This window comes from Drosophila mauritiana, chromosome 3R (assembly GCF_004382145.1).
Source record: "Drosophila mauritiana strain mau12 chromosome 3R, ASM438214v1, whole genome shotgun sequence".
In the NCBI taxonomy this organism is placed as follows: Eukaryota; Metazoa; Arthropoda; class Insecta; order Diptera; family Drosophilidae; genus Drosophila; species Drosophila mauritiana.
This window is the reverse complement of record NC_046670.1, coordinates 20,316,416-20,327,695: the sequence shown is the minus strand read 5'-3', so window position 1 is coordinate 20,327,695 and position 11,280 is coordinate 20,316,416. Positions and strand designations below refer to the sequence as shown.

General features: G+C 40.2%; 2 protein-coding genes across 2 annotated transcripts; both read right to left on the bottom strand.

Moving 5' to 3' along the window:
* Positions 1–1,267: 1,267 nt before the first annotated feature.
* On the bottom strand, positions 1,268–1,795 carry LOC117144095 (kunitz-type serine protease inhibitor microlepidin-3). The gene is made up of 2 exons (XM_033309110.1): positions 1,704–1,795; positions 1,268–1,638 (listed from the first exon to the last, which is right to left on the bottom strand). Exons 1-2 carry the CDS (start codon positions 1,789–1,791, stop codon positions 1,445–1,447), a joined length of 282 nt encoding a protein of 93 aa, XP_033165001.1. The 5' UTR covers positions 1,792–1,795; the 3' UTR covers positions 1,268–1,444.
* Positions 1,796–1,903: 108 nt separating this feature from the next.
* LOC117144093 (amyloid-beta A4 protein) lies at positions 1,904–2,342 on the bottom strand. Its single transcript, XM_033309109.1, has 2 exons — positions 2,228–2,342; positions 1,904–2,167 (listed from the first exon to the last, which is right to left on the bottom strand). Exons 1-2 carry the CDS (start codon positions 2,340–2,342, stop codon positions 1,932–1,934), a joined length of 351 nt encoding a protein of 116 aa, XP_033165000.1. The 3' UTR covers positions 1,904–1,931.
* Positions 2,343–11,280: the final 8,938 nt, after the last annotated feature.

Genomic DNA, 11,280 nt, shown 5'->3' with positions numbered 1-11,280 from the left:
ATTACATCTTAATGAGTTATTAATTTCCATACTAATAAGAGAGGTACTAAATACAAAGTTGTGTTTAAGTGTTTTTATGAACAATTGATTGGATTTGAATTATTATTTTCAATCTCATTATATTTCGTTTAAAAAATGATTTGTTTTTAAAACGCAAGAATGGAACAGCATTTTTTTTATTTTTTTTATTAAGTGAAAAATCCGTACATCATAATATTGAATCTTAACATCACAGATGAAGAAATACTTTTAAACAAAACTTTAAGACTTCATTTTTTTTAAATATTTTGATATCAAACAAATATCTGCTCAGGCATTATCCATTATCTTCCTTTTGTAAATCGTGTCACGTTGGCATCACTGGTCGGCTGCATTTGATGCCTCATCTCGAGCTTAGCGTTTTAAATTATTGTCTCTCCGTCTCACTCGCGTGCAATTTGTGGCGCGCAGCTTATCACAATTTCATTATTATTTTTATTATTATTATTACTATCGCTATTGGCATGGATATGTGTGTGTGTGCAGACAGCATCGGGATGCTTATTTCATGCCCCTCATCCCCATCAATGGCCATTTCGCCGTCTGTGCGTTTATTTGTAATTGAAATTGCGTGACTTTATTCTTTGATTTCGCTATTGGCCATTGCGATTGCCATTCTGGCCATAATAATGTGCTTTTTGCGTACGAGCGGCGAGTCAACCTGTAAACTTGCACATTTTGGCCCCTCATCGGTGATTTATGCCTCTAACGGCGCACAATAAAGCCCAGAGAAATGAACAGAAAACAAAACAAAAAAAACAAACATCTGGCGAGCAAACTTTACCGGCGAGAGCTTTCCTTCCGCTACTGCCAATGCTGTTGGCCTGGTCGAAATGCCAGCAAGCAACGAATATTTGCCCAGCCCTTGACAATCTAAAGTTGCGCCCCTGTGGGGGGAAGTATGTGCTTCTCGTTTTGCGTTTTTTCTTTTTTTTCACCAGGGCGGATTAACAATACATGGAAGTGGAAGTGCGGCGAGCTGGTGAGAAGCTTTCCACTGCTTGTTCTGCCCTCCAGTTTTTCATGAGCGCCGGCTACGAGTTGTACCAAAAAAACCGCCAGACGCCAACAAAACGTGGTCAAAACGAAAGCGTTTTAGGTGTGAACATTTGACTTGTAAGTTTTCGGTGCGACAGCTGGTATTTGTTTCTAGGCAATAAAAAATACTGCAGTTCACTAAAAACTTTTTTATTATATTAATTTTTTTTTTAATTATTTTATACAATGTATAAGTCAAAAATAATTTTAAAGTGTATAGTCCATACAAGTAAAATAGCCAATAAGAGAGAAAGGAGAGCAAAGAAATTTTCATTGCATTTTTTGGTCACAATGCGCTTTAATCAAATGTAGGGTAAAGTAGGGCATTTGCCTTGAGTTTTGGTAAAAAAAAATCTGTATCTGTATATTAATTAGCGAGAACAAATCGAGATTGAATTGGTGCGCAAGCTTTCTCGCAGTTTTCCTTGGTATGAAAGCGATTTTCATTGCCGCCACAATTGGAGAAAACGAATGGAACACACTCTAGTTCTTTAATCGAAAAAGCCCACATAACGCGATGACCTCCGCATTTACCAAATTCGTAGGGCAGATAACAAAAAGCTGCCGAAAGATACTCATTAATGAAATACTAATTGCCTTTTGTGAATAAAATACTTCAAACTTACCCTTTCGTTTTTCTGCACTCTCAACTGTTGAGAGCAAAACCGCCAAAAGGCACAAAAACTCGGTAAGCAGTTTCATTTCAAAATGCATTCTAAAATGTATTTCATTGGGTATTTATACTCTTTACAGCTAATGAAAATGTGTTCTGATCTACACGGGTAATTGAAATCGAACACATTTGTGAACAAATAATTTCTGTTAAAAAAAAAAAAATTTCTGTATATATTCATTTAATTCCCATCTTTTCTTCTATAAGAAGCTGAGCGTGGAAGACCTGTCTTTCGAATCTTCTTCCAATCGTATTTGCCACAAAATTCTATGCAACTTTCTTGGGTATAGAAAAGGTTGCCATTGCCACCACAATTGGAGTAGATAAAAACTTGGCACTTGAATTTCTTGGGGTTGTAGAACCAAAGTTTCCGGCGACCCCTGCACTTTCCGTAATCCGAACTTTGTAGGCAAATTTCTGCAATTAATTATATTTGTCAGTTGGTTATGGTTAAGCTATTTTATATAATCAACAAACTTTTGCGAATATTGTACTGCTCCTTTTCGTACTGTTCCTGTAGGGAATCCGAGTCCATGTCGATGGCCAGGATCACAGTTGCCAGGCAAAAAATACAAAAGATTGTCAAACGCATTTGGATTCCAAGAATATGAACAAAAATCTGAACAGGTGCTTTTTATATAGCCAAGCGAGTACACTGCAGAAAAATAATACAAGTTTCAACCGCATATGTAGTTAATACCAACTTACAAGGTGCATTGAATTCAACTCAAGCGTTTTTCTCAGTGTGCTATCATTAAATCACTTGATCAATTGTTTTCACAGAATGGCTTTTCCACCAACTGTTTGCGAAAACCAGGTGATAAGTGCGAAAAGTGGGAAAAACGTATGGGATCGAGTAATTGCACAATGTGTAATCGGGTGGACAAAAATTATGCGACCGGTTGGCGAGCATGCGAATTCAATTAAATTTCTCAATAAATTACAAGTGCAGAAAGATAAATACAGAAAAAAAAAATGAGTAAAAATAATCGCACGCGTTTCCACAGGCGCTTCAGTTCAGATGCATATAGTTAGTAAAAATCTAAAAAAAAAAAACAAGCTAACTGGTCTGGGCCGGCATTTAAACCGGTACTTAGCACCGCGATCTGTGATCTGTGATTACGCAAGTGCAAGTGCGGTGCACACGAAAACATCACCTTAACTCACCTGAGATCGCCCGAGATCACAACGTACGCACATCACACATACGCCGCGTTGTACGCAAGCGAAAATGAAAATAAAAACGAAAATGAAAATGAAAACATCGGAAAAACGACGCACAGCTGAAATTCTAGATCAAGGCCACGCCCGGCTAGGCCCATAAACATAAATCCACATCAATGTACGTTTGGCACACGCAAAATGCGTAAACTAGTTTGCGCTTGGCTCCAGGAGATCCATGGAGCGGGAGGATTACTGGGGGCACCTCGCCCAGTCGCCAAGGAAGCAGTGCGTCGAACAACGAACACGATAAATTGTCAGGCGAATGCATTTTGTCACATTTGGCCATTTTGCATTTGTAAATTACAAGACAAAACACTTAGCAGTCGGCCAAGAAATTTGGGTTGCACTGCCACGCGGCACCCAATTACACATGAAAATGTATCTGACTTTTTTGTGCTTGTAGAGCGTGGAGTCCAATGTGGAGCACTTTTGCTTACTTAATTTATTTATTAACGGCAATGCTGGGAACAGTAGCTAAAGAAAAAACCATAAACTGTTACGAAATCTTTAGTGGAAGGTATTTTAAATGTTTTACTGGCCAAATGTAGCACATTCAGAAGATAAAGATACATTATGAAATAATTTCAAACTATCTGGTAAGTAATATTTACCACCTTTTAGGCCAAGAAACAAATCGCCTGATCACTATTTACTTGCACAAAACTGTGTCTGAAAAATATATATCTGTGCTCTTATTTCCGAAACGAATTATTGTTGAAATGCCAAATAAATTATGAAAACATTTAATTATTTTCAATGCCAGCAAATGGTTTTTCCTTAGGGTTCTGATTTGAAAGCAAAAATCGGCCATTAAGTTATGGCACAGCATTAGCCAAGTGAGCAGCATTGGCCTTCGCCGGAGTATCGGCCTTCTATAAACAAATAATATAAATTATTAAATAAATACAGTTAAGTTTGGTATTGCGACCGGGGGCCATGACAATTTGCGCTGCAAATCAGGCTAAAACCTTTAGCCGAATTGATTGCACATAATTTGAATTATTTAAATGTGGCATTTGACTTTTCTTGCCACCTTGCAATTATGGTCATTTGTGGAAGTGACCCTTGGGGCTGCCAAGGCCAGGAAGTTGGCTTATCGCCACTTTATGATTGATGACAGTTGGCTTGCTTTGGCATTTTTTTACTTTTTCTGTTTCTCCTGCTATTTTGGGGCTAACACGCAAATGAACCACATGGAAAATTGTGCAATTATTGCTAATAAAAATGTTTATGAACCTGTTACCTGTTACCCGATGCCAGCGATGACTCCGCTTCACCGGCCAGTGATATGAATCACCATAAATCTAAGAGCGGTATAAATGTTTATCGCAATTTTATAATCATCCCCCCAGCCAGAGACCTGGCCAAAACCGAACGAAAAAGGCCCACTCTGCGTGAACTGGTCAGATAAGTGCGCGTGAGAAGTGCACTCGCATAGGAATAGTTAAAAAGTTCGGCTACAAGAGTTATGTATCCGCGAGATACCCTTTATTCCTCACTATAACAGCAACAGAAATTAGGAACCGAGTTTCTTAATATGACATAAACATATAGTTTAGCTTATAAGAGCTATTAATTAACACTTCACTAACTTGTTTTGAAACACCAATAAAACTAGCCAGTTGGTTAAGAGAATGTTCCCCGAAGTAGAGTATCTGACTTAGTTGAGCTTTGGCCAATTCCGTATACGTTTTATGACAGGCAAATTTTTACAGCAGCGATTGGAATGGCCGAGGATAAAGAGCCAGTCCGGGAGAAGAGCAGTAGGTTAATTAGCAGGAAGCAGGTGGTGGAGGAGGAGGAGGTGGTGCCCCACGAATTGCGGCAATAACGCATCGGAATGCCCAAAACGCCAAACTGAAACTGTAAGCGGCATTGGTGGAATGGCCTGGCCATTGGCATTGGTAACGAAAAATCCGTTGCATGTCCATGTCCAGGACTCCTGGCCGATGGTCGCTCGGCCAGACGACGTCATGGTTAATTGGGCATTCAAATGTCAAGTTCAATTTTGGGCCACATTAGCGTTACCTATAAAAGGGCCGTTCGCTGTGCGCTCTGCATAAAATGAGATTTATTGTTGCATTTTCTCTGCTACTGGTGGCAATGGTCCGGTGATCTGGGCCTGGCCCAAAACAATTGGCCAGAAAAACTCGTTGCCTTGCCCGCTTGCCAGTTGGTGGTTTGCCTTTTTATCGTTTTCGCCTTTGAATAATTCGCAACCAGGGCATTTGTATAAATTGGAATATTGTTAGACAAAAAAAATGCAAGTTAAATTTGCGAATTGCATTTACATTTGGTGCACTTTTTATTTATTTCTTATTTTCCTAGCCATTGGCTTAAATGTGACGTTGACGTGCCACTTCCGCTTGATCTAATCGGGCTCAAGTTGGACTGCTTTTTTATCAGCTCTCAAATGCTCGGTATGAAAATATAAAATGCTCGCAATTAATTTCAGTTAAATTGCTTGGCTCTTAACTATTCTAAGTGCAGCCAACTGGACCACCGAAAAGTAAAATAAAATCAATAGAAAAAAAACAAAACGCCAACGACTGAGCTTTAAATCAAAAAAAGTATTTCGGCTGCAGCGGTCTGGGCATAAATCAAACGATAAGTAAATTAAAAGCCATAAATTTGCAATTAATTTTTAATTTGTGCAAATTGATAGGCATCAACGTGTTGAAACCGCCAATAAGAAAATTATGCCAAATAAATCACCAAACCCAAACAAAACCCGTGATTCGGTATCTGGCATGGAAACACCTTTAAGCTGGATACAAATTATTAAATGACTGTAAGCGTATTAAAGGATATCTAAGAAGGTATCAGATTCATAAGATTCGATAAACAAATTTACAATAAGACAGGCAAAACAACTAAAAATATTACTTTTGAAGTAGTATTGAAAGTAACCATCTTCTGAAAGTCAACCAAATCTAAAAGTTCCGCAAAAAAGTTGGAAAATCTTTGGCATTTACTGCAGCAATTTCCCAGGATTATTTATATTTCCATGGCATTGCAGCGTTATCATCTGGCCAAGAAATTCGTCTTGGTCAGGCGAAACACACCGGGCCAACAATCAAATTGCATTAGCCATGGAGTCTCTAGTTGATCTCTCCACCGTTGCAAGCCATATAAAATGCCCCTGGCTACAACCTACGCATTGTGGCCAATAAACAAAAGTGTGAAGTTCGCGCGGAAATCGCCTTGGAAAGGCTGGTGCACAACACGAACTTGCGACCCTGAGAGGATGTTGCCCGGTTGCATGTTGCAAGTTGGCCAGCTTGCTGCTGTTGTTGCATTGCAGTCAGCGAACATTATTGGATGTGATTAATTATGCTGACATTAATTCGGCTAATAGAAATATATCTCGTTGCGTTGAAAATGATGTTGACGTGATTGTAATTGAAGTTGTTGTTGTTGGCCCACGGTGTTGGTTGTTGGCTGTTGTTTGCCTTTAACCCGGCTGAAAGAAAATTGCCTTCACCGCTGCGTGCTGTGCAGTTTATTGCAAATTTGTTTGTATTTATGATAATTGATGGGAAGAAATGGTGAAAAGCGCTTATGAAAATACATTTTGGCAGCGCGCATTAATCAAAACGATAATTGGCGACTGTTGTTCCGCCGTTGTTTGCTTTCACGCCATCGGATAATGATAAGGCCAATTGGCCAATTGCGGATGGCATAGTCACACAGCTTTGCCCGAAGTGCTTGGCCATTTGGGAAAGTTCTGGGGGTTGTGTGCCAACAATTAAGCACAAATGTCCGGGCCATATAATCAACTCGACTCGAGCAGCGGCGGCCTGAGTTATTTGCCACGCAACGTCAACGTATTTAAATCAATTACAAACAGCAATTTGCCGGCAGCCCCAACTATCCCCCCTACTCCCCTTCCCCACACAATCAAGGCATGCGTTTGTATTACAGATGGGATGACAACCAGAAACAACCTGAATGGCCACAGTGCACAGTGGGCTAAAAACTATGCCTTTATGACAAATTACGAGACTAAAAGCGCTCGAAAAGGTTTATAGCCAACTGATTTGGTCTAGCTTTCCTGAAATATTCTAAAAGTTATTTAAAAAAATCTGAAGAAAGGTGTATAGACCATGTAGTAAATAATAAATCCACTTTTTGTGGCATAATTGTACTGGTTTGCCCACAGTGCGTTGTTGGTCGTGTTAAGTACGCGTGAATTAATGTGTTGCCAGAGTCAGTACGTCTTTGCTCTCGCGGGCAGCATCTGCCCCAGTCAGTTCTGGCCACGATATTGCCAAACGCTCTGCCCCCTTTTGAGCCAAGAATTTAACAGCCAAAGCGCCGCCTGGCCAGGCTAACTGGCAGCCTGGTTGGTAACCAGGCGTCGCGTAATTTACGTCGATTTGATGTTGCCAACATAAATTTATAGCGCGCACATTTTTCGCCAACGATTTGTTGCAAGCGTCGCCTTCGTGTTGCTGCTGCTGCTGCGATGTCGCTGATGATGCTGCTGCATGTTGCTGCTGCTGCTGCTGCATCTGCTGCTGCTGCTGTTGCTAGTTGCTATTGCTGCTGGCGTGCTTTGATTTCGCAGAGCAGCAGCCAACGCAAAAATGTCGCAATACAATAATGAAAAAGCAAGAAAACTCATGTTGGCATGCGGTGGTTGTTGTATTTTTCGCAAGCAACATTTTTGCCAGCGATTTTTATTGACTGAAGAGGCCGCTGGAAATTAAGCAGCAGCAGCAGCAGCAAATGCTGCAACCGACTTTTTGAAGAGGCGCCTGCGTGCATGAAATATAGTGCTACACCTAGAGAAAATCATAGATACCTGTTACCAATTCAAAAAGAGATAGGAAAGTAATTAACTATAAGCAACTTGAATTGTACATTTTTCTGGCAGTGCACTTGGGGCACATTTGTGCCTGTGTTGCATGACATGTTCGAGGAGCAGGAAGTCATTTTGCGTTTGCCTTGCCTTGTGTTGGCCACATTTATGAGTTGCTCACGGCCTGCAGTTGCTGGTGTGTTGCAAGCGGCTGGCAAGCATGCAACGTGCCACTTGTTGCTGCCAGTCGCCGGGCCAAAGGATAATGCCAAATATGTTGCATAGTGACTAATTCCGAAAGAACCCAACCCTATACAGCATAGAGTGTGTGTGTCTAGCCCAACAAATGATGTCATTAGTGGCAGATACAGCACACGCAATGGCATATTAAGAAATTAAGTGGCAACAGTTAGCAACTCGGCGGCATGTTGCTGCTGCTGTACAATGGTTTGATGTTGCCACAACTGTCCCGAGGGCAGCACGCCAGTCTAATTGCAATTGGATCAGAGATCCATGCAAATTGTTTTGCGCTGCAAAATGGCTGGGAACTCAGGAAACCTACATAAGTAGCTGCCACATGGAGGAAGTTACCACTGCTGGTGGGTCGGTCGCGGTGGGTGATGTTTTATTTTTTGGGGGACCCAGCTCCGCCTTACCAATTACAGGCGATACCTATTGCCAATTGACAATCGGGGTTGATCGCAGCCAAGAGCGAGTGATTTATGCACCGCACCATTTAAAGTCCGCGGCGGTTCCATAAACAAATTGTCGCCGTGCTCTCTAAATGGCCATGGCTCTCTGCCGCTGCCATGAAATTGAGCTGTAATTGAATTGCAGTTGCACTCAGGACTCCAATGCACTATTGGGCCAGTTATACGATGGGTTAGGACACTACCTTTGCTAAGAAAATTAAAAAAAATAATAAAAAATATTTCAGAATGTGAAAATTCCTATCTAAATCCCAAAAAAAGAGGTTCATATATCTTTATGTAATAGATTGCAATATAAATAAAAATTTATGAACTTTACTCTCTAAAAATCCTTATCAAACTTATTACACTTTGAAAAACTACAATGTTTTTATATAGTTTATTCCTATTAATTTTATTTAGAATTATTTCCAAAAACTTCAATTTTATGCCACCGTGCGATTGTTGGCTCATTCGATTTTTTGGCCATCTTGCAATTTATTGCACTGCATTTCACAATTAAAACACCGGCCAGCTAGCCACGTCATTAGTTTGGGCCCAAACAAATATGGCCACTGTGTGTGTGTGTTTGTTACGAATTCAAACATTTTAACATTTGTTTTGGCCCGCTGATAATTTGCTGACTAGCTGGTTGGCAATGCAACAATGTTGTGTCGGCCCAAAACCATTTGCACACAAATTTGCCCAATCATTCCAGTTGTTGGCAACAATATACATGCAAGTATATATACAAGAGAGCACACTTTTCCAATCGCCTGGAAGTTAATCTATAATTACCAAAAACTGAAAAGCGAGGATCGAGGACCGAAAACCGAGCCCAAGTATAAATATCATTGTCAAATGCGCTTTTAATTGATGTAGACAGCCACCGAACACATTGGACAGCCGAGCTGGACACTCGAGTTGGCCAGGCTCAGTCGATCTGACAAGCTCGCATTAGCAATAAAATATCTAATTGGAGTTTTCCCCCCATGAAGCACCCCTCTCCCCCCCTCCATGGATTGACTGGGCCGAATGAAAATTTCATTTACAACCTGGCCGGGGTAATCGAGACTTTTGTTTAGTTGAGGTTTCTGTTGCTTATATTTTTTTTTATTTTTTGTTCGCCGTTCGTGTGGCTTGTAACGCTCTATAAGGCGTGATTTATGCCTTCCCCTGCAAATTTATTTCGTTTTTAATGAGTAATTTACACAAAATTGCATTAATTTGGCGGCCAAAGCGCAGACGCACGACAAGTCATGGCAAATTTCTGACATTTCCTTGATTTATTTTCCCAAATAAATACAAGCCAAACCTAAATCTAAATCTAAAACCAAATGGAAATTTAAATCAAATACCTATTGAGATTTTTTCGTAATTGTAATTGTTCAATTTGAATTGGCTTCATTCTTTTGGTAGGCCGGGCTGCCAGGAAAGTGCTGCCAATTAACGCAAACATAGCGGCCAGTTGGAAAACTCGGCGTGTTGCAACGATTTCCATATGCGAAAGCAGTGCAAATAGTCGCCTTGCATCGCCTAAGTGCCCGTGGAGATGATTTAGTGCCCCGCCATCTACGGCCATTTCTATGTATCTATGCGAATGTGCCAGCAAGTAAGTGTATCTGCGGGATACACATTTTAATTAATATGTACAAGCATCACCTAATGAAGCCGCTGCTCCAGACAGCCGGGCAATACGTGACCAACACGGCTGCCAAGTATTTTTGGTATTTTTACAACACCCAAGCTGCCATTGCAGATGCACTGAAAGAAAACAGGGGGTTTAAACAGCTGAAAGGCGCAAAAGCTATTAAAGGATTCAATTAGGAGCCTAGTTAGTATCTTTAAATGATCACCAAAATTTAAAATTTATTAAATGGATACTATTTCTATTTCATTGTATTTTGCCTATCAAACTATGTGTGATAATTTCCAGTGTATCAAATCAGAGAAAAAGATGGAAGGCATTTCCATAGCCACTGCGAAATGCTGGAAAATGGTGCGAATGCGAATGCCACTGCAAGGTGGCTTACATTATATGGCCAAAACACCTAAGGCCATGATTTATAGTTTGTGGTAAATTAAGAAATTAAAATGCTTTTATGGCCAACTGGCCGATCCGCAGCTTCTGTATGCGGCTCAAATACCCCGCACCCTCGCCCCCTCCCCGCGTTTTTGTGTCCCCGCTGTCAAGTTGTCGAATTAATTGCCAAAATGTTTGATAAGATTATTTCGGCGCATAAACCGCCCACGCCGAATCAAAAAAAAAATAAAAATAAAAAAACCTACAACCACCCCCAATAGGAAAATCATTTTCTTAATTAAAATTTTGGTTGCATGCCAGGCGCAAAATTGTGTTGCTCAAAAAGCAGCAAATTGTTGCCAGATATTAATGTGGCTTTGTAATTGGTTTTTCTCAAGTCCAAGTCACGTTAAGTCAATTAAGAGAAATGAATTTTCGTATATGAACGGATTGGTTGGATGGATTGCAATGGTTAAGCAGTTGCATAATGCCATGTTATGCACTTGTGAATTGAGCGAGAAAACTTCTTCAAAGCGAAGCGTGTAACTAAATGGAGATATTAATAATAATAATATGTAAATAGGATGATATAATTAATTGCAGCTCTATAATTTACTTTAATTTCAGCTTAGTTCAAGTTATTATGTAGCATAGACCAGTCTTTGACAGTCTTTCGATAACGTTGAAATTGGTTTAATGGCATCAAGTTTACGCAACTTCTTGGTCTAGAAGATTTCGGCGGAGAAACCTTGGACCACATTACCATTTAAGCTCCATTAGCAGCGCCAAA

What these genes read in the sequence shown, in the direction of transcription:
- LOC117144093 (XM_033309109.1), bottom strand. Translation starts at nt 2,342, where the DNA reads ATGCGTTTGACAATCTTTTGTATTTTTTGCCTGGCAACTGTGATCCTG. An exon ending in GCAGTACAATATTCGCAAAA is followed by an intron (nt 2,168 to 2,227) that starts GTTTGTTGATTA and finishes AATTAATTGCAG; the next exon opens with AAATTTGCCTACAAAGTTCG.
- LOC117144095 (XM_033309110.1), bottom strand. Translation starts at nt 1,791, where the DNA reads ATGCATTTTGAAATGAAACTGCTTACCGAGTTTTTGTGCCTTTTGGCG. An exon ending in GAGTGCAGAAAAACGAAAGG is followed by an intron (nt 1,639 to 1,703) that starts GTAAGTTTGAAG and finishes ATCTTTCGGCAG; the next exon opens with CTTTTTGTTATCTGCCCTAC.